Source organism: Triticum urartu, chromosome 7A (genome assembly GCF_056163025.1).
Source record: "Triticum urartu cultivar PI428250 chromosome 7A, HENAU_Tu73, whole genome shotgun sequence".
In the NCBI taxonomy this organism is placed as follows: Eukaryota; Viridiplantae; Streptophyta; class Magnoliopsida; order Poales; family Poaceae; genus Triticum; species Triticum urartu.
The window spans coordinates 40,841,907-40,864,329 of NC_141879.1; the positions used below are offsets into that span (position 1 = coordinate 40,841,907).

General features: G+C 49.1%; 2 protein-coding genes across 2 annotated transcripts; one reads left to right on the forward strand and one right to left on the reverse strand.

Moving 5' to 3' along the window:
• Positions 1–15,982: 15,982 nt before the first annotated feature.
• LOC125519357 (short-chain dehydrogenase TIC 32 B, chloroplastic) lies at positions 15,983–17,902 on the forward strand. Its single transcript, XM_048684195.2, has 5 exons — positions 15,983–16,418; positions 16,530–16,772; positions 16,883–17,052; positions 17,265–17,311; positions 17,398–17,902. The coding sequence occupies exons 1-5, from the start codon at positions 16,048–16,050 to the stop codon at positions 17,641–17,643; spliced, it is 1,077 nt and encodes a 358-aa protein (XP_048540152.1). The 5' UTR covers positions 15,983–16,047; the 3' UTR covers positions 17,644–17,902.
• A 1,666-nt stretch (positions 17,903–19,568) lies between these two features.
• LOC125519356 (BTB/POZ domain-containing protein At3g05675) lies at positions 19,569–21,961 on the reverse strand. Its single transcript, XM_048684193.2, has 2 exons — positions 21,805–21,961; positions 19,569–21,102 (listed from the first exon to the last, which is right to left on the reverse strand). The coding sequence occupies exon 2, from the start codon at positions 21,024–21,026 to the stop codon at positions 19,710–19,712; it is 1,317 nt and encodes a 438-aa protein (XP_048540150.2). The 5' UTR covers positions 21,027–21,102; positions 21,805–21,961; the 3' UTR covers positions 19,569–19,709.
• Positions 21,962–22,423: the final 462 nt, after the last annotated feature.

Consider the following 22,423-nt stretch of genomic DNA (forward strand, 5'->3'; position numbering starts at 1 on the left):
GCCAGAGCACGGACATGTCATCGAGAGAGCAGGAGCATGGTCGACACCGGCAGTGGAGAAGACGAGGAGGACGTTGCCAATGCATGCTTTTTTGATCCGGAAGGGAATCTGGTCGCTGATTTAGTTCTCAATCCATGGGTTGGAACGGTTTGAGACCAAACCAGACCAAGCCGACAATAGGAAAAACCCAAACCAAACCAGTCTACATTAGGAGGTCAGCCCATTTATATTTAATCCAAACCAAAGGAGACCAACTGGAAAACCGATCTGAAACTATAGTTTCAGTCCAAACCATTCCCACACTGGGGTAGGGTAGGCATGCGTCTTACTTGATTTGATGGAGAAAGAAGGAGCGGGAGAAGAACTGCTGCCAATTAAGACGGTCGCCATCCGCGCGTCCATCTCGCAATAGAGTCCGAAGATCGGTTTTTCTCTGGACGGATCGGCGGACCTCAAATACAGTATGCTCTATCAAAAATGCTAGACGTACAGGTTTTTACATGTTTCTACAGGCTCCTTCCAAACTTTCTAAACACTCCTTCCCTGATTTCAACGGAGGTGGGCCCGTACCTCTACTAATGACCAATTGAAAACCATCACGGCACCCTGTAACCCCTCATCCCTGTAACATCCTGTACGTATAGCAACAGCGCTAGGCACCAGCGGACAAGCTATATCTATCTAGCGGAGCACGTACGCACGCACGTACACAGAATAGAAGATGACATATGTACCGTTCACTAGTAGAAAACAGGGCTATGGTCCAGGCCGCATCAACCCATTAGTCCCGGTTCAGTGTAGAACCGGGACCAATGTGGGCATTGGTCCCAGTTCGTGAGCCCAGGGGGCCGGCCGGGCCACGTGGGCCATTGGTCCCAGTTCGTCTGGACCTTTTGGTCCCGGTTGGTGGGACGAACCGGGACCAATGGGCCTCGCTCCTGGCCCACCACCATTGGTCCCGGTTGGTGGCTTGAATAGGGACCAAAGGCGTCCCTTTAGTCCCGATTCATGTCATCAACCGGGACCAATGAGGTGCCTATATATACCCCCTCGCGCAAGAGCAGAGCACAGTGCTCTGTTTTTTCTGGCCGAGGGGGAGAGGGCTTTGTGGTGCTCTAGCTCACCTCCTATGCACATGAGGTGTTCGATGGAATGCCCGAGCCACACTACTTAAGCTTTCTCCTCTCGAAGCTCGACCTCCAACCTCCATTTTCCTCGAGATTTGTCTAGATTTAGCGGTCCGTCACGCCCCGTCCCCGTCTTCACCGCCGTCGATCACCGCGCCGATCTCATCACCGACACCACCGTGGTGAGCCTCTTGTTCTTATCTTCTTTCTGAAAGGAAAAATATTCTTACTTGTATGTTTAGATAGATACTTGTATCATTTTCTTACATTTATTATTGCATCTTATATAGTGCGATGGTTTTGGTATCCGCCCCCATCGGCCCTCGTCCTGTCTATGATTCAGATTTGGTATGTATATTATCTTTATAACTATTGGTTCATTTATTGTTTATGAAAATTATGCCGACCAACGTGACATAGATTTTATTTATCTAGGATGTATGTGAATCGGAAATGCCAACCGACTCTATTGTCGAGAGGTTAAATTTAGTTGAAGAAGAAAACAATTTGTTGAAGGAAAAAATAAAAAAAATTGAGGAGGAGAAGATGATATTGGAGTTGCATGTTGCGGATGTCGTCGATGATCACAAGATCAAGATGGATGCAATGCGCTTGAAGATTAGAAAGATTAGAAAATATGCCATTCATACCGAGGCTTGGTATCATTATGCCGTTGGATCAATTGTTACCTTGGTTGCGATTATGATCGCATTTGTTTTCGCATTGAAATGTTTTACATAGTTTCAATGTATGGTTTAATTAATTAGATGCTCTGGAGAGCTATATGTTGTTAGATGAGAACTATATATGCACTTTGGTTTTAATGTGATGATGAACTTCTATTAATTTGGACACTTAATTATATATAATGCACGCAGATGAACCGGCAATGGATGTACGGTGACAGACACACCCGCGAGTACACTAAGGGCGTGCATGAGTTTCTCGATGCGGCTGAGGCAAACAAGCAGAATGATTTTATGTGTTGTCCATGCACTCAATGTGGGAATACGAGGTCTTACTCTAACCGGAAAATCCTTCACTCCCACCTGCTTTACAAGGGTTTCATGCCACACTATAATGTTTGGACGAGGCACGGAGAAATAGGGGTTATGATGGAAGACGGCGAAGAAGAAGAGTACGATGACAACTATGTGCCCCCTGAATACGGTGATGCTGCAACGGGGGGAGCTGGTGAAGATCAAGAGGAACCAGACGATGTGCCCAATGATGCTGCCACGGGTGAAGCTGCTGAAGATCAAGAGGAACCAGACGATGTGCCCGATGATGATGATCTCCGCCGGGTCATTGTCGATGCAAGGACGCAATGCATTAGTCAAAAGGAGAAGCTGAAGTTCGATCGCATGTTAGAGGATCACAAAAAAGGGTTATACCCCAATTGCGAATATGGCAACACAAAGCTCGGTACCGTACTGGAATTGCTGCAGTGGAAGGCAAAAAATGCTGTGGCTGACAAAGGATTTGAGAAGCTACTGAAAATATTGAAGAAGAAGCTTCCAAACGATAACGAATTGCCCGACAGTACATACGCAGCAAAGAAGGTCGTATGCTCTCTAGGATTGGAGGTGGAGAAGATACATGCATGCCCTAATGACTGCATCCTCTACCGCGGTGCATACAAGGATCTGAACGCATGCCCGGTATGCGGTGCGTTGCGGTATAAGATCAGACGAGATGACCCTGGTGATGTTGACGGCGAGCCCCTCAGGAAGAGGGTTCCTGCGAAGGTGATGTGGTATGCTCCTATAATACCATGGTTGAAACGTCTGTTCAGAAACGAAGAGCATGCCAAGTTGATGCGATGGCACAGTGAGAACCGAGAGAAAGATGGGAAGTTGAGAGCACCCGCTGACGGGTCGCAGTGGAGAAAAATCGAGAGAAAGTACTGGGATGAGTTTGCAAAGGACCCAAGGAATGTATGGTTTGCTTTAAGCGCGGATGGCATTAATCCTTTCGGGGAGCAGAGCAGCAATCACAGCACCTGGCCCGTGACTCTATGTATGTATAACCTTCCTCCTTGGATGTGCATGAAGCGGAAGTTCATTATGATGCCAGTTCTCATCCAAGGCCCTAAGCAACCCGGCAACGAAATTGATGTGTACCTAAGGCCATTAGTTGAAGAACTTTTACAGCTGTGGAATGGAAACGGTGTACGTACGTGGGATGAGCACAGACAGGAGGAATTTAACCTTAAGGCGTTGCTGTTCGTGACCATCAACGATTGGCCCGCTCTCAGTAACCTTTCAGGACAGACAAACAAAGGATACCACGCATGCACGCACTGTTTAGATGACACTGAAAGTATATACCTGGACAAATGCAGGAAGAATGTGTACCTGGGCCATCGTCGATTTCTTCCGACCAACCATCAATGTCGAAAGAAAGGCAAGCATTTCAAAGGCGAGGCAGATCACCGGAAGAAGCCCGCCATGCGCACCGGTGTTCACGTGCTTGCTATGGTCAATGATTTACACTACGTAATCTTTGGAAAGGGTCCCGGTGGACTAGCTGTTCCGAATGACGCTGAGGGACACGCACCCATGTGGAAGAAGAAATCTATATTTTGGGACCTAACCTACTGGAAAGACCTAGAGGTCCGCTCCTCAATCGACGTGATGCACGTGACGAAGAACCTTTGCGTGAACCTGCTAGGCTTCTTGGGCGTGTATGGGAAGACAAAAGATACACCCGAGGCACGAGAGGACCTGCAACGTTTGCACGAAAAAGACGGCATGCCTCCGAAGCAGTATAAAGGTCCTGCCAGCTACGCTCTTACGAAAGAAGAGAAAGAAATCTTCTTTGAATGCCTGCTCAGTATGAAGGTCACGACTGGCTTCTCGTCGAATATAAAGGGAATAATAAATATGCCAGAGAAAAAGTTTCAGAACCTAAAGTCTCATGACTGCCACGTGATTATGACACAACTGCTTCCGGTTGCATTGAGGGGGCTTCTACCGGAAAACGTTCGATTAGCCATTGTGAAGCTATGTGCATTCCTCAATGCAATCTCTCAGAAGGTGATCGATCCAGAAATCATACCAAGGCTAAGGAGTGATGTGGCGCAATGTCTTGTCAGTTTCGAGCTGGTGTTCCCACCATCCTTCTTCAATATCATGACGCACGTCCTAGTTCATCTAGTCGACGAGATTGTCATCCTGGGGCCCGTATTTCTACACAATATGTTCCCTTTTGAGAGGTTCATGGGAGTCCTAAAGAAATATGTCCGTAACCGCGCTAGGCTAGAAGGAAGCATCTCCATGGGCCATCAAACAGAGGATGTTATCGGGTTTTGTGTTGACTTCATTCCTGGCCTTAACAAGATAGGTCTCCCTAAATCGCGGTATGAGGGGAGACTGACTGGAAAAGGCACTCTTGGAAGAGACTCAATAATATGCAGGGACGGATATTCTTGGTCTCAAGCACACTACACAGTTCTACAGAACTCTACCTTGGTGACCCCGTATGTCGATGAACACAAGAACAGTCTGCGCTCCAAACACCCGGAGCAATGCGACGACTGGATTACATGTGAACACATCAGGACTTTCAGCAGTTGGTTAGAAACACGTCTCAGAGGTGACAACAGTGTTTGTGATGAGTTGTACTTGTTGTCCAGGGGACCATCTTTGACTGTATTGACTTACAAAGGATACGAGATAAATGGGAATACATTTTACACGATCGCCCAAGATCAAAAGAGCACCAACCAAAACAGCGGTGTCCGCTTTGATGCAGCAACCGAGAGCGGAAAGGACACATATTATGGTTACATAGTGGACATATGGGAACTTGACTACGGATCTGATTTTAAGGTCCCTTTGTTTAAGTGCAAATGGGTCAATCTGTTAGGTGGCGGGGTACATGTAGACCCACAGTACGGAATGACAACAGTGGATCTGAAAAATCTTGGGTACACTGACGAACCGTTCGTCCTAGCTAATGATGTGGCACAGGTTATCTTTCTGAAGGACATGTCTACCAAACCGAGAAAAAGAAAAGATAAGGAAGCGAATACATCATACGATGAGCCAAAGCGCCACATAGTTCTTTCAGGAAAAAGGGACATCCTGGAAGTGGACGGCAAGACAGACATGTCTGAAGATTATGAAAAGTTTTATGAAATTCCTCCCTTCAATGTCAAGGCTGACCCAAGCATCCTGATAAACAATGAAGATTATCCATGGTTACGGCGCAATAAGCAAATGACACAAGCGAAGAAAAAGTGAAGACTTTCTCCCGCAATAAGCAAATGCTATGTGGGTGAAATTATGATACCATCCCAACTTTCAACTTTTTCAGAGTTCATTTGAAATGCTTTCATGTCTTATGGTTCGAAACTTTGATACTTCGAAAGTGATTGTCCATTTTGTATACGAAGTGCATCAAGTTTTTGTCGTAACCCTCTCTACTTTTTGGAACATGCTATGTGGGTGAAATGATGGCACTAACAGAAAGTTTATAATTTTTGTGACCTAAAAGCAAAAAGAAATCACTAAAAAACTATAAGTATTTAGTTTTAAGTAGAAATAAAAAATAAATAGAAAAAAAATTCTAATTTTATAGTAAAGTTATTCATAAACTAGTGATTCACACAAATTTTTAAAAATTCAAATTTAAACTATTTAAAATTTAAAACTAATGGCACTAACAGAAAGTTTATAATTTTTGTGACCTAAAAGCAAAAAGAAATCACTAAAAAACTGTAAGTATTTAGTTTTAAGTAGAAATAAAAAAATAAAAACCAAAAAATGTAGAAATAAAAAAGAAAAAACCAAAAAAAATGCCACCTACTGGGCCTCCACGGCCTGAATACGACTAGAAACCCTACATGGGCCAGGATTCAGGCCCGCAGAAGGCCCAATAGGCCCACAGGCAAAGCAGTGTCAAATTAGGCCCATAGGCCTGCTGTTCAGAGGAGTTCGAGAGGGAGGAGGCAGCAGAGCTTATAAACTGGTGTTGGGCACTGTCAACTAGCGATGTGGGACTAAACTTATGGGCGCGGGGCTGCACAAGGGTATTGGTCCCGGTTGGTGGCCCTAACCGGGACTAAAGGAGGCATTAGTCCCGGTTGGTGCCACCAACCATGACCAATGCCCCCCTTTAGTCCCGGTTGGTGCCACCAACCGGGACCAATGGGCTTCGCTTCCCGCCCTTTGGGCTGCCGAAAAGAGGCCATTGGTCTCGGTTTGTGGCACCAACCGGGACTAATGCCCACCTTTAGTCCCGGTTGCTGCCACGAACCGAGACTAAAGCCTCTTCTATATAAGGCCACACTTTGGAATTTTTCATTCTCATCTTGCAGTTGCCGCCCCTGACGCCGCCAGGCTGCCCCGACGCCGCCCGCCCCCATCTCGCCGTCGCCCGCGCCCATCGTCGCCGTCGCCCGCGACGCGCGCCGCCACGGCCCGCCCCCGTCGCCGTCGCCCTCGTCCCTGCCCCGACGCGCACCGCCCCGTCCCGCCCTCGCCGTCGCCCGCGCCGGCCCCTTGCCCGACGCCCCGGCTACCGTCCCCGTCACCGCGTCCCCGAGCCCGCCGTCCTCGTCGCCGGACTCCAGCCGTCGCCGCCCCCCTCAAAGTGAGCCCCCCTCTCGAGTGCCACTCTTGCGCCGCCCGAGCGCCCTTGCTCCGCCCCTGCTCCATGGTCGCCGCCGCCCGAGCGCCCCGGCTCCGCCCCTGCGCCCTTGCTCCGCCCCTGCTCCGCCGGCCCCGAGCGCCCGAGGAGAAGTAGAGGAGAGGAGAAGTGGAGCAGCAGCAACGCGCTGTCCACTTTTCTGAATTTTTTGGAACAGGAGGAATTTTTTTGTCCATATAGAAGGTGTTTGATGAAATACTAGATGGCTTTGGGCATTTTTGGAATTTTTTTAAAAAAATTGTGGTGAGGTACTGATGCAAGACAAAGGCGATGGCAAAATTTCATAATTTTTGGAGAGGTTTAGAATAGGTTTTCAACAAGTTATTTGAATCCGATTCAAATTTCATTTGAATGAAATTTGAAAATTTTGAACTATGGATCAGAATATGCTAAATATGTCAAAAATGTTTTTTTATATGATGTTTTTTTCATATATGTATTCATTTTTTTATTTAGGTTGTTAATTAGTAGATATCGATTTTAGGTTAGTGTAGAGGAAAAAGTAAAATAAGGAAAAGGAAGAAAAGAGGAAGAAGGAATAAGAAGAAGAAGAAAAGGAAGGAGTGGAAAAAGGAAAATAAGAAGAGGAAGGCTTTTTTTTTTCTTCGATCTTCTCCTCTATTTTGTTCATGGATATATGCTAAAGAAAACGAGGGGGGTGATAGATGATGATGAGGGGTCGAGAGTGGGACGAGAGGTCGAGAGGTGTCGAGGGGAGAAAAAATATGTTATCAGGGACGAGGGTCATCGAGGGGTCGAGAGAGGGATGAGGGGTCGAGAGAACTAAATAAGAAGAAGAAGAGGAGAGGAAGAAGAGGATAAATAAATAAGAAGAAGAAAAAAGAAGGGGAAGAAGAGGAAGAAGAAGAGGAGAGGAAGAAGAGGAAGTCTTCTCCTCTATTCTTTCTTTTCTTCTTTTTTCTTCTTCTTCTTCCTCTTTATTTTATCGGGAACGAGGGTCGTCGAGAGGTCGAGGAGCGGTAGAGGAGAAACCCTAAATAGAAAGTATCGTCGGTGTGAGATACATGTACCATCGGTGTCGGACACTACACCCACATCCCACAAGTGGCGCGGGCTTTGACGCCCACGTCACTTGTGGGACGTGGATGTAGTGTCCGACACCGAAGGCCACATGTATCTCACACCCACGATACTTGCTAGCTATTTAGGGTTTCCTCTACCGAAAAGAAGAGGAGAAATAAATAAGAAGAAGAAAAGAAGAAAAAAAAGAGGAGAAGAAGAAAGGAATAGTGGAGAAGAAGAGAAAATAGAATACTATTTTCTCTTCTTCTCCACTATTCCTTTCTTCTTCTCCTCTTTTTTTTCTTCTTTTCTTCTTCTTATTCTTCTTCTTCTTATTCTTATTAGCCGGAAGTAGAGAGAGGTTTCCTAGTGACAAAGTATTGAAGAAATCCATGCCTTCATCATTAGCCGGAAGTAACCAGGGCATGTTGGTACGAAGTTCTGCAAAGTTGTTTTGGAATGGAGTCCCGGATAGAATAATCCGCCTTTTGGTACCAATTCAGCAAAGGCCTTCCAAATAGCGATATTCGGAAGGCTCTTGCTGAACTTTGTACCAAAAGGCGGATTATCCTATCTGGGATTCCGTTCCAGAACAACTTTGAAGAGCTTCGTACCATCATGCACATGTTACTTTCGCCTAATGATGAAGACATGGTTTTGTTGAATCCCTTGACACTAGGCAACCTCCCGACCCCTCGGCGATCCTATCGAACATGAGAGGAAGAAGAGGATCGTCGAGGGGTCGAGGGTTCCAGGGTCGTCGAGGGGTCGAGGATCGCCGAGGGGTCGAGAGAGGTTTCCTGGTGTCAAAGTATTGAAGAAATCCATGCCTTCATCATTAGCCGGAAGTAACCAGGGCATGTTGATACGAAGTTCTGCAGAGTTGTTTTGGAATGGAGTCCCGGATAGAATAATCCGCCTTTTGGTACCAATTCAGCAAAGGCCTTCCAAATAGCGATATTCGGAAGGCTCTTGCTGAACTTTGTACCAAAAGGCGGATTATCCTATCTGGGAGTCCGTTCCAGAACAACTTTGAAGAGCTTTGTACCATCATGCACATGTTACTTTCGCCTAATGATGAAGACATGATTTTGTTGAATCCCTTGACACTAGGCAACCTCCCGACCCCTCGGCTATCCTATCGAACATGAGAGGAAGAAGAGGATAAAAAAAGAAGAGGAAGAAGAAAAAAAAAGAGGAGAAGAAAGAATAGAGGAGATCTTCTCCTCTATTCTTTCTTCTCCTCTTATTTTTCTTCTTCTTCCTCTTTTTTTTATCGGGAACGAGGGTCGTCGAGGGACATAGATGTAGTGTCGTCGTTGTTGATATATACCCCCTCCCGATAGCTTACTATGATTAGGTAGCTAGTTCTACGTTTGGCACTAATATATCCATCTGTCATGTTTGAATAATAATTGCCATGTTGTAAATATTTGTAGAAACTATGGACACCGCCCTAGATGAAGCAACAAAAGAAGCGTTGTTGAGGGACATAATCGCAGAAGGAAGTGATGCCATCTCGTTGTTTCTCAACGAAACCGATGGTCTGGAAGGAGAGGGTGAAGAAGCTGGCTACGGTGACCTAATGCCGATGCAAGAAGAAGAACATGAGGACGGCTCCGGTGACCCAATGCCGGTGCAAGAAGGAGACCGTGATGACGGCTCCGGTGACCGAACCGAGTCCGGCCAGGTATATATATTAGTTAAGCCTATGCTGACTAGCTGATTGATGCATTCATTGTTTTGGTATGTACACATATTAATTAAGTCTTTGTTCTTTTTTCTAGCCCTCCGGATCGAGCACAACTTTGGTAAAGAGACGAGGCCCGAAGAAAAAGTTGAGCTCGGATGAAAAGTTTGAGATCATAGCAATCGCGCCCGACGGCCAACCTATTGAACCCCTCCGGACAAAGAGCGCATTTGTTGCTCAGTGCGGGGTTCTGGTTAGGGACAAGATCCCGATAAGCATCCAGCAATGGTTTAAGCCGGCTACAGAAGACCCTGAGGTGTCTTATGTCAATGATATGCAAAAAAATGATCTTTGGACTGAGCTAAAGTCAAATTTCACCCTACCGCCTGAGGATAATCCAGAGAACCCAGTTAAAGAGAAATTAATCAAGTCTTTTGCTCTGAAGAGGATGGCAGAACTATTCAGGAGGTGGAAGAAAGAGATGAATAAGTTTGTCGAAAATAACGAGACACCAGAATTCAAGGGCAGATATGAGAATATCAGAGACCACTGGCCCGCATTTGTGGCCTACAAGACATCGGAAAAGAGTCAGAAGATGTCAGCGACAAACAAGCAAAATGCTGCGAAGAAGAAGCTTCACCATCGCACGGGGTCAGGTGGCTACCTCGTAGCCCGGCCTAAGTGGTCCAAGACTGAGAATGATCTGGTTCATAAAGGGATCGAACCAGAGACAATTAACTGGCCAGACCGTTGTCGGACTTGGTTCTTCGGGGCTGGCGGAACACTGGACCCTGTAACAGGGAAGTGCATTTGGACGAACGATCAAATGGACATACCAGTCAGTAAGCTTAAGCAGTATATCGAAGCAGTGCATGAAGGGACGTTCTTTCCAGACAGAGAGAACGACGAGCTCACAATGGCCCTCGGGAATCCTGAGCACCCTGGACGGACACGAGACACGCCAGGCTCCATTCCGTGGAAGGTTGGGTTTCCGGACGCAGGCGGTTACAAATCCCATGAGAGGAGGAAAAAAATGCAGCAGACCCAAATGCAGGCGCTGCAAGCAAGGGTAGACGCGATAGAGGAACGAGAAGCAAATCGCAGCAAATGTACTGCCGAAGCCTCCCCCGAAGCTACCCCGCCATCTCAGCGCAGAAGCAGCATGGCTTCCACCGAGCTGCTTCAGCCGGAGCATGCCTTGACAGCTCCTGCCAGCTATCCCGTGGATGCTATAACGGAGTCTCAAAATTGCCACCTTATGATGCAATGGATGAATTTGAAGGTCAAGGCGGCTGTTGGCTCTGTTTATCCTACTGAACCCGGCGCAACTTTTCACTGCCGGCCGATTCCAGAAGGATATACTAGGGTGATGGTGGATGAGATAACGGAGGGATTTGAGGACCTCCAGCTTGACCACCCTACCGGTGAAGGGGAGACTCGGCTGGGGTCTGCTCTGAAGACTCCATGCCTATGGCGGAAGGAGCTCATCAACCTTCCGAACTGGACGCCACCGCCTCCTCCTCCTCCTCCGGCGAGTCAGGGCACTCCGCCTCCACCGCCTCCTCCTCCGGCGAGTGACGATCAGGGCCCTCGGCCGGCTCCTAAACCGGCGCGTGGCGGCACTCCGCCTCCTTCTCCGCCTGCGCCGACGCGCCTGAGCAGCCAGCCTCCTCCTTCTCCGCCTCGTCAGCAAGGGCGGAAGAGACCTGCCGCCGCTCCAGCTGCTCCGGCGCGTCGTAGTCCTTCTCCTCCGCCTCTTAAGCAAGTAAAGAAGACAACCGCTACGTCTGCTCGGTCGGCGTCTAGCAGTACAACCAGAGGCGGGAGGACATACAGATTCGGTCCTTCTCTGAAGACTCCAGAGAAGTTACCATACGAGAGGACCCAGGAGGAGAACGCCGAGATCGCGCGAGAAGAAGTGAAGAAATTCTTTGAAGGGGTGAAAGCAAAGAAATATCCACCTCCGGAGGAGAAGGTAGATCGGGTGAAAGTGAAGCGCACTCTGGCTGCCCTGACAAAACCACCGAAGTCTGATTCGCCGAAAGGAAACTATGACCGCATTATTGGAAAGGAATTTTCCGAAGCGGAGCGGTCGGGAAGTACTGTCAGTGATCAAAGGCTGAAAGAACGATGAGCTGGGAAACAAATTGCCCAGCTCGGCGAACAAGCGAAGCAATCGTGCCCCCCGCTCAAGGTGCCTAGCCACAACGTCGATAATGATCCGAGGATGGTGCCCGGTTATAGCAATCTTGCAGATTACCTGCCCGACGAAGTACATTATGAACCCATGGAGATGCAGATACAAAGATACGAGTACGGGAAGCCTCTCGTCAAAGATGAAAGATCTCTATCAACGATGATGCGAAGATTTCATGATTGGTACTTGAAAATCTGCAGAGACTCTGGGGGGAGGAGTACTTTGTATGTGAAAGTTAAAAAGGAGCATGACCTCGTTGGAATTGATCTGTTGCCTGTTTCATTTGAGGAGTTCTATCAGTTTTTCAATCAATTGGCCCTCGATAAAACAACGGTCGCCTGCTACTGTCTGTAAGTAGTACTACTTCTGTCATTAAGTTTCTCTATATAGCTTAGCTCTTTCATTGCATGTATTTATAATCATCCTCACTATATTATGCAGATTGAAGATCATCGAATTGAAGAAAAGACAAGTCGGTGATATTGGGTTCATTAACACATATCTCATAGATGCAACTCAGGTTAAACTTCATGCCGCAGAAACCGAGGCCAGCATGCTACGATCGTTGATAATAAATCAAAACAAAGATATATTACTCTTTCCTTACAACTTCAAGTGAGTGTTACTGTCTTGTGCGTATTCAGTTTCCCTTATATATTAGTCAAGGTTATAGTAATGTAATTGATGAGTTATGCATGCGTGTGCAGTTTCCACTATATTCTCCTACATATTAAGCTTGAGCAGGGACTAGTAACCGTCTTAGACTCAAGACGAAAAGATCCCAAGGACTATGCAGACATGACTCAAATACTCGAGAAGTAAGTTAAATCGATCATTATCCACCATATCAGCAACTTTGTTCATTTTCTGATATATCAAGTAATTGTTTTCTTTGTCCGGCAGGGTTTGGAGAAAATTCACCAGAAAAGCTCCGGGACTGCCGAAGGAGCTGCAATTTAGACACCCGAAAGTAAGTACTAGCTATAGTAGCATTTTAAGCGCATCTACTAGTCATTCAAGCGCTAGTTTCATCAATACCATTTGGCATTCTTGCTTATCAGTTTGATTAACCTCTATTTCTTGTAAAGTGGTTGTGGCAGGAACAAGGGAATGATTTCTGTGGATACTATGTTTGCGAGTCCATCCGCCACACGACCTGTGAGCGGGGCTACACTGACGAACAATATGAAGTACGTAAATAACAACATTCACAATTTTATTTTATTACCATCATTTGTGTTGAGTTTCATTCATTCATATATATATATGTATTGACCCCCTTCTTAAAATTAGATGTTTCGGAAGCGGGATGAACTCCTAGCACCAGCTCGCATGCGAGGAATTCAAGAGGAATTGGCGGCATTCTTTCTTGACCACGTGATCCCTGAAGACGGAGAATTCTATGTGGACCCTGAGTCCGTATGATTATATTTGTAAGAGATAATTATTGTATATATGTAGCCGGTAGTGTCAGATAGATATACGAGAACTTGTTGTTCGAACAATCTCTCGGAGAAGGAGAGGTGGTCGATATCACTTCTCTCTGTATATATGCATATATGTTCATGACGATCTTTCTGTTTCCTTCGTTTGCTTAATTACTAGCTAGCTAGCGTGTCTAGTCCTCTCTATATACGTATGTATAGTACGTAGCGTCGACCAAGCACGGACATAACAGAGGACACTTCTCTCTATTAATTATAACTAGCTAACACAATATATGAAACACCTAAATTAACCCCCCAAAACCCCCAAACCCCCCCCCCCCTTTCAAAAAAAAACAAAAACCCCAGTCACAGAAGTGCTGACGCGTGGATGCCTATTGGTCCCGGTTGGTGCCACCAACCGGGACCAAAGGGTCTCCTGGCTGGGCTCTGCGCACTGCCCACGTGGAGGGCCTTTAGTCCCGGTTCTGGATTGAACCGGGACTAAAGGGGGGAGGTATTAGTACCGACACTTTAGTCCCGGTTCCTGAACCGGGACTAAAGGCCCTTACGAACCGGGACTATAGGCCCTTTTTCTACCAGTGGTTTGACCGACGCGCACGTACATATACATGCGACGCAGCTCACTCACCCACTCGCCGACAGACTCCCGACTCCGATCCTCACTGCCATGCACACAATTTCCTTTTCTCATCACACCACCACCCCCTCCTCTCTTTATTCCTGTTCATAGGGTAAAGCTCGATGCCGCCTGTGGGCATGTAGACCGCCTGAGCTCTGACCAATGGAGTCAGGGAACGCAAAAAACCTCACGTGGCTCCCCGATGCGACCGAGGCCTCCGTCTGTTGGAACGGGAGCCGGAGGACCAAAATGCACATCCATATTATCTGCTTCATGGGACAATGTCACCAAGACAAACATGCAGAAGAAAGAGTCGGACTAATTTGAAGATACAACATCCTCCACACGCCTTCCGGCGGCACAAACCAAAATGAGGGTGAGACCGGAAGACCTTATTCCACGCCATCATCTCGCCACCGCCCTAGTGTCCCCGCCCCTCCCATCGCCAGAGGGGTAGATAGAGGGGGAGGGGGGCCGCGGTCTAGTTGGGGAGGCAGGTGGTAGGCCGGCCTTCGCTCCTGCCGCTAAGTCACCGAAGAGGGGAAGAAAACCATAATTCCTCCCGGTCTAACTACAGATGTAGTCTGATACATCACCCAACCCAATATCCGATACGCCAAAACCCAATCGATATGAACCCGATATCCAACACTCTAAAACCCTCGTGAAAAGTATCTTCTTTATACATGAATTTTATTGATTGAAAGTCGATTAATATCTTGTATTATTGGCGTGTCGACAACTACGATGTGATAATAAGGCGTAAATGTTTCATCCTTGGTGGATTGATGGTACAACCACAACGTTGACCAACCTTGTAAATTTGTACACAATAGTTAAACGTCAGCCGATTGACTTTAGCTATTGAGGTCAGTCGATTTTGAAGGAAGGAGAAGGAAGGGGCTCGCCGGAGGGCTACCCCATCATCCATCTTAGGGTGGGGGTGAGGGTGGAAGAACGACGATGGTGGGGGACGGTGGTGCAAGTTTGTCGGAGAAAAACTGGTCATCGCTAGGACTAGAGGGATGGCAGCACGGAGGTGGGCCGGAGGGTGGTGCGGCGAGGCTGCGCGGGAGCGCCACCGGCCGTGGGATGGTGGTGGCAGGCGGTTTGGCCGGCGGTCTCGGGAAGTAGATCAACTGGAGGAAGAAGAAGGGCTGCCCACCATTTGATCTGCATCAAACGTCCCAAAACGACCGACTGACCCAAATTTGAAAATAGGCAACTTACATCTAGCCATCTGACTGATAGGCAAAACTAGTCTATATTCTTTTGCAAGAAGGATCAGATCTATTATAAAGATTCACTGAAAGTACAAAACACCTCAAACATAATAAAAATTACATCAAAGTCCATGGACCACCGAACGATCATTGCCGCCGCCAGAAAGAGCCGCTGACGCGTCATTGCCGCCGCTCCCATACCGGAGCCAGCCGGACCTTATCGATGACAGCCGGAAAATCTTCGTGCACGTGCCCATAAGGACCAGCGCCCTGGAGCCGTAGTCCTCGCCGTTGAATCCTTGAATCAATCTGAAGAACCTGACACCAAATATCGCCGTTGCGTACGCATGACGAGAAGCCCTAACCTCACCTCCCGGAAGAGCTGGTGTGAATCTACGCCGGAGCTCTGTCTAATCCGTCCCAACGGACGAACTTAAGGAAGATATGATGCCGGAAGACTGGGTCGAAGAAGAAGCGCCGACATCCGTCCAAACACTGCCCCTACGAGGATTATAAAACCGTACCTATCTACTAGTTGGGTCCGAGGCACCAGAATCCCCTCCCCGCCACCAGCCGCCGAAACGGCGGACGGAGGGGAGGCGAATCCACAGGCTCGCTCGCTGGTGAAAATCAAAGGGAGGAAGGTTTTTCCCTAGTCGCCTTGCGAGAGGGCAAAGAAAAGCTCTCGTTGCCTTACTGGTATGAAACTCTGAATTGAGACGAATGCAACCAGTCGATCTCTTTCTTAAAGTACAGTTTGAGGGTGAATTTGTTTTCGAAAGACGATCGCCATCTGTGTAGCTACCAAATTTAATGAACCAACGGAGAAATCGGTCGATCGTTGGTACATGCAGTCTGCAGTGCGTGTCGCTTTCCAGAGCACCTTGCAGTGGTAGTGCAACTCAGCGACGCACCGCGCGTCCCGTCTCCGTGCGCGCGCGTGCACTCGACGGAGGAGTCGTCTTCATCGTCTCTCCGGCCGGCTATTTATACCCCCTCGTCCTCCTCTCTCTCCCACCACTCAGCGGCACCACTCTCTCCCCCCCTCTCTGCCTTCCTCCCTCCATGAGCGCCATGCTGAGCTCGCTGAGGTACCTGGCCGGCTCGGCGGGCCCGAGCGGCTACGGCTCGCGCACCACCGCCGAGGAGGCCACCCTGCCCGCCGGCGACCTGGGCCACATCACCGCCATCGTCACCGGCGCCACCTCGGGCATCGGCGCCGAGACGGCCCGCGTGCTGGCCCGGCGCGGCGCCAGGCTCGTGCTCCCCGCGCGCAACCTCAAGGCCGCCGAGGAGACCCGCGCCCGCATCCTCGGGGACGCCGGCTCCGGCGGCGACCGCGTCGTGGTGCTCCCGCTCGACCTCTCCTCCCTCGCCTCCGTCCGCCGCTTCGTCGGCCGCTTCCTCGCCCTCCGCCTCCCCCTCAACCTCCTCATGTACGTCCATCCGTCCCCGATCCTCATCCTCCCGCCGACCGTCGTCTCCGTCGCCGGCGATCGCCGTGACCAAAACTGACCGATCGGCTCTACGTACGCATGTGCGTGCAGAAACAACGCGGGGCAGTACGCGGAGCGGTTCGCGGTGTCGGAGGACGGCGTGGAGATGACCTTCGCCACCAACTACCTGGGCCACTTCCTGCTCACGGAGCTGCTCCTGCCCGCCATGGCGGACACGGCCAGGGCCACCGGCGTGCAGGGCCGCGTCGTCAACGTCTCCTCCACCGTGCACGCCTGGTTCGCCGCCGACGACGGGCCCCTCGCCTACCTCCACCGCGTCACCCGCAAGGCCACGTACGTCATCTACCTTCTTATTAATCACCACCGTACCATGTAGAGTATGTATCCATGGTGCTTCGAGATTCACGTGAGTCCTTTGCTGGAAACTTGATGGCCCTCTGCAGGCCGTACGATCCGACGCGGGCCTACGCGCTGTCCAAGCTCGCCAACGTGCTCCACACTGCGGCCCTCGCCGGCCGGCTCCGGGAGATGGGCGCCGACGTCACCGCCAACTGCGTCCACCCCGGCATCGTCCGCACCCGCCTCATCCGCGACCGCGCCGGCCTCGTCACCAGTAAGTCCTCCTCCTCCTCCCCTCTTGTTTCGCGAAAATAATCCGAGGTCGGAAAACACCGTCGTCGTCGATGTGAGGCCGGCGCGTGGGCCCAGGAGCCACGTGTCGGCCTCACACCGCATCGACGGCGGAGTTTTCCGACTCGTGGAGTCAACAAATAAACGTGGCAAATGGTTATCTTATTGTACCCTGGAACGACTTGGCCACTGCAGACACGGTGTTCTTCCTGGCGTCCAAGCTCCTCAAGACGGTGCCCCAGGTCAGCCACTCTCACTTTCACTTCATTCACTTCGGCCGATCAACGGTTTCCACGCCGGAATCCTGACCCTTGCATGTATGTCCCAGGCGGCGGCGACGACGTGCTACGCGGCGGTGCACCCGGCGGTGGCGGGGGTGTCGGGGCGGTACTTCGCCGACTGCAACGAGGCGGCGCCGTCGAGGCTGGCGTGCAGCGCCGAGGAGGCCTCCAGGCTGTGGAGCTTCTCCGAGGGCATCACCGCCGAGAAGGAGAAGGAGATGAGCCTCCCCGTCACCAGCTTCAGGTTCCAGGTCCAGAGCTCCAACGCCGACCGCGGCATGGCTATCGCCTAGGGATCCGAGCACCGTAAAATTAGTTTTGATCGAAGAACGGCTACAAGATGTCGCAGAACCTGAAATTGGAGGCTACCATCAAAGTTAATGCAAAGTTGAGTCACTTATTTTGAGAGGGAGGGAGTATTACAGTAGAATTAGTATAGCAGTAGCATATATACATATACCATGTACTACCAGAGTATATATAGCTGTAAATACATACCATATGTATACTGTCAGTGCAATATAATGCTTAGTGTGTTCCACTTCCTGAGCAGCTGAATCTTGCATGTCACATGCTCATCTTCCCTGTCCATCAATCACACACACACACACACACACACTAGATTATAATACATTAGATCAAATGTTCAACTCCACTAGCATAGCATGAATAATTATCCAGCCCATTGAGCTACATCCTACATAGATACTCTTCTTTTTAGGTTGGCACCCCGCACCGCATTAGTGCACTTCATTCACTGTTTGCACGTCAGCCAATCATGCCAGGAATCAAACGAACCGCTTGTCTGTAACTGAAGAGAAAAGGGAGCCCTGGATTTGGTTCCCAGTCCCAAATGGAGCAGCTTGCAATTTCTTAAATCCCACGACGCACGGGCGAAAAAAGTCCTCGATGAAAAAAAGAGAGAGATTGATTATTAGAACACACAAAAAAAACGCTTGTTAATCATCCGCTTTACGTTCCACTACGAGGAAAGCGCGCTTTTTCAGCTAGCCCTAACACATCAGGAGATTGGCAGGATTAAGCTGGATGGGCATCCGCCAGCAATCATCTCCTGCCCCTCCCCTGCTGATCATAATCATAATAATCGTAAACACAAAGCGGCTTTCGACGAATCAAGCTCGTAACCGAACCTACTGTTCGTACTTAACCAAGTGCTCGGAATGATGTTAGGATATGATTAGCGCAAGATTGGCCTCATGATTGCTTCAATCAGTTGCAGGTTATAATTTAGAAGAAGGCGAAGAAGATTCCTGTGCTGCAATGGGACAACTAATGAATGCCCTGCTTTCACAGAAGTTGCCAAACCCCAAATGGTTTCGTTTGATTGGGAGGTCAGGTGGGCTAATGATGCATGAGTAGCAGCTGGGTTAGGATGGCCCGTAATTTAGTGTTTATATTCGATTCGAGCGGTTTAGTGAAGACAATGATCTCTAGCTACTAAATTTCCAAACCTATCTGATGCACCGTCCACTTCCATTAAGCTGTACAAGAACGCTAAAGAATGACTTTCCTGGCCTCTTGACGCATATTGCAAAGCACAAACTTAATAACCAATGAATATAGGAAAGGAAAAGGAAATTGGTAGGCACATGGTGAACACCACAAAAGCCTGATAAACATTTTGATTATTTTATTTGATAGGAATTGTTAATATCATGTTGCCAGATTTCCTTTCTTAAGGGAATTAACTTGCTAAGACTTGATGCAAGATCAGGACAGAAGCAACATCAGGCTATTTGCTTAATGTAAGACGTTCGAAAAACGTCTTACATCTTGAGGCACTCCCTCTGTCGCAAAATGTAAGACGTCCGTGTCAAAAAACGTCCTACATCTTGAGGCAGAGGGAGTAAACAGGAGCAACCATTTTTGGCAACATAACCTGGAAGAAGCAACCATCAAACTCTTTCTTTAGAGAGAGTTTTTGGCCATGGAACCTGGAAAGCATGCCAGAGAACGAAGTCCTTCAGGATCCATGCTTAAGCGGTCCTCAGGAACAAAAGGTATACCGGACCTGGTAGGAACTGGGAGTCACTCGGCCCAGGAACTCTTAACCTGGTTTACACAATGTAATAAGGGAAAAAAAATCAACATGAGTATCACTCAAACAATAATTATAGGCTTTTCGACACTGCTGAAGCTCCGATATCTCCGCACGAGTATAATTAATAGATAAAGCCGGTGATTTGCAACAAGAACATACTGGAGAAGAACTGAACTGTATAGAACATGGGTGATGGTTTTACAACATCCACAACAACAACATCCGACAATTGAGAATTTGGTTGGTATAACCGGCTAATATCACTCTTACAGTCTACAATTAAAACAATGGTAAGCCTTACAAGCTGATAGGGTTGCAACCCTTATCTGTCGCCCCATTCAGCCGCCTGATTGCTGTTTTGCTGCGGTAACACCACATCTCAAATGCCTCGGTGAGGTCAGGGTATCTGAACTGGTCTGCTTTCTGCATCCATTCCGACAGGATATCCGACTGGTCACCTGAAGGCAATGCTAAAATCAATGAAACAATTGCGCTCTCAATGTTCTGGCACAAGCCCGCGTCCATCTGAGGGAATGCCTCGTCTTTCGCCTTTGCATCAAGGAAGCGCTTTGTTGTCCGGATGTACGGGAGCCATGTCTTCACAAGATGCGCTCTGGATGTTGAAGGGAGAATCACAGAGCCATAGCCAACAGCATCCAAGGCCTTTCCAGTCACTTCTATAAGCTTTGTCTTCACAGCCCAGAGACCTGAGCTATACTTCTCGTCCTGAACCACCGAGACAACATGGTCTGAGATTTCTAACCAGCCAGAAACAAACTCGTTCATCAGCTCAATCTTTGTCAAGACAGTGGTTATCCAGTCAATGTCAACTAAGCTGCGCACAATCCTTTGCTCTGCTTGTTCAGGCAATTTATCAAACTCTGAGGCCAAGAGATCCAGTCCGGTTCTAAGGGTTGACAACAGTTTTGTCAAACCTTCCCTCAAGACAGACCTTACATCTTCATCCATCATAACAATTGCAGGGTCATCACCATCATGGAGCATGAAGTCAATCTGCTCCTGAGCAGCAGTCTTGAGGTCATCAAAGAAAGCAGCAGCTGAAGTCTCCATGGACGTAGCGAAGCACACAGCGGAGATGAAAACAGTCTTGACAGCGTTGGCACTGGGAGCTTGCAAACGGGCTAACAAAGGTGCAGCAGCTTCTGGGGCCAGGGTCTGAGCAAACTGTAAAATCTCTTCCTCCTCCTTTTCGTCCCAGGAAGCAGATTCAAGGTATCCGATGCAGGTTTCCGCAACGAACTCGGATTTGAGAGAGGTCGCTGCCCGAAGAACGCCAAGAGCCGACTTAACGGAGGTGATTGCGTCCTCAATCGAATCTCTCGAAAGATACATAAACTTCAACAACTTGACATAATGGTCATACTCAGCCCTCGGGCACTGGACTTCAATGCAGTTATTGCTACCACCAGAACGGGCATCACTTTGACCCAGCAAGTCCGCGAAATACTTGCTCCTGTTGGAGAGGACGGACGAGTGGCAGGGAAACCATTCTGGCTGCTCGCCGCGAGCGCCGGTCCTTCTAAAGCAAACACGGACATCGCTCGTAGACTCGTCAGCAAACTTGTATCCATCAACTGCATCAACCGTCTCCATAGTGAGCGATAAAGTATACACTGGAGATCAGTGGCAGCAGTCTTCCACCTTCATTTGCAACAGAAACCCCACAAGCCTGCACAAACATCATGAAAACACGATCAGTTGCTTCGACCACGGGTGCAAAACAGAAGTGCTGGTTATACATAAATCCTACGGCATTGGTACCCAAAGCAAATAAATGGAAATAAATAGCATGCTGCCCGACGTCCGAATCTGAATCCGATTTAGAGTCGGCATTCAGACACCTGGTTAACTAACTACTCAAACCTTGCTTTATTTAGATTGTTTCGTCCGCGAGAACCTCTTCAGGGGTACTAACTAATGGCACTGGAGCGCCAGAACACTCACAAATTGACCAGAGCTAACACCGGACATACTGCCCATAGCTGACACCTGCCTCTGGTCTGCTCCAGAAAAATAACACCCCAGTTCCTCACAGTTGGGACTAAAAATCAGTACGCGGATGTTGTAGATCCGTGGGCATCGTGCGCGCTAGAGCAAAGGGGAAATCCAGGGGGTTCGTCGGAGTATCTACAACCGGTGGCCTGGAACTGGAACCCAGCAATCCTCCGCCCCGACCGAGCAAAACCGACTCCTAGGCGATCGTCGGGGACCGAAGCCGGCGCCACGAGGGCGCTGTACCGGCGCGTCCTCCCTAACCCGCGCTTCTAGCGACGGAGCACCGCCCAGATTTGAGCGCGGCCGCGGCGAAATCCGCGACAGGGATGATGTCCGCGGACGAGGTGGGTGGATGGGTGGATCGGGGGCGCGGTACCTAAGGAAGCCGGCTGATCGCCGCTCCGGCGGAGGGAGGGCGAGGGTGCACGTCGCTCGTCGCCGTCGCCGGGGAGGGGGGGAAGCGGTGGCCGGTGGGGGTGGGGCGTTGCAACTTGGGGGCGAGTGTGGTGCGGTGAGATGGGAAGGGGGGTGGGGTGGGGTGCACGCGGTGGGGGAGCGGATGGCCGGGCTACATCTGGCCCGTCCGTTTCTGATCGGGCCGCCACCTGGCCAGCGGACCATAGATGGATGTTTATCCACTCCGACCTCGCTTGCGTCCCACATGTGCATAATGTCGACCGAAAACTACCGAGTAAATTTCTCAAAAGAGGGAAAACGTTTAAGTAAAAGGCATTCAAGGTCATAATTTTCTTTTTTTTATCAAAGTTGCTAAATCGATTCTGTTTTTGGGGAACATATATCTAAGTCCTGCTAACCAGAGTTCGATCGGGTGTTGCTTCGGCTACCATCACATCGGCAGGGGCGCTTCGACTACTGCCGCGTCAACAGGGGCTCGTGGCGGGACATATTTGCGCGGGAATCGTTTGATTTTCTTTTCTTCAAAAGGGCCCATTTCCCAATCTCTCCTCTTTCTCCCCCTGTGAGCGAAAGCTTGT

Bases quoted from the DNA above. Each gene is read 5' to 3' on its own strand.
- LOC125519357 (XM_048684195.2), top strand. From the start codon at position 16,048: ATGAGCGCCATGCTGAGCTCGCTGAGGTACCTGGCCGGCTCGGCGGGC. The intron at 17,053-17,264 runs GTAAGTCCTCCT...TGGCCACTGCAG, and splicing joins CCGCGCCGGCCTCGTCACCA to ACACGGTGTTCTTCCTGGCG. The intron at 17,312-17,397 runs GTCAGCCACTCT...TGTATGTCCCAG, and splicing joins TCCTCAAGACGGTGCCCCAG to GCGGCGGCGACGACGTGCTA.
- LOC125519356 (XM_048684193.2), bottom strand. From the start codon at position 21,026: ATGGAGACGGTTGATGCAGTTGATGGATACAAGTTTGCTGACGAGTCT.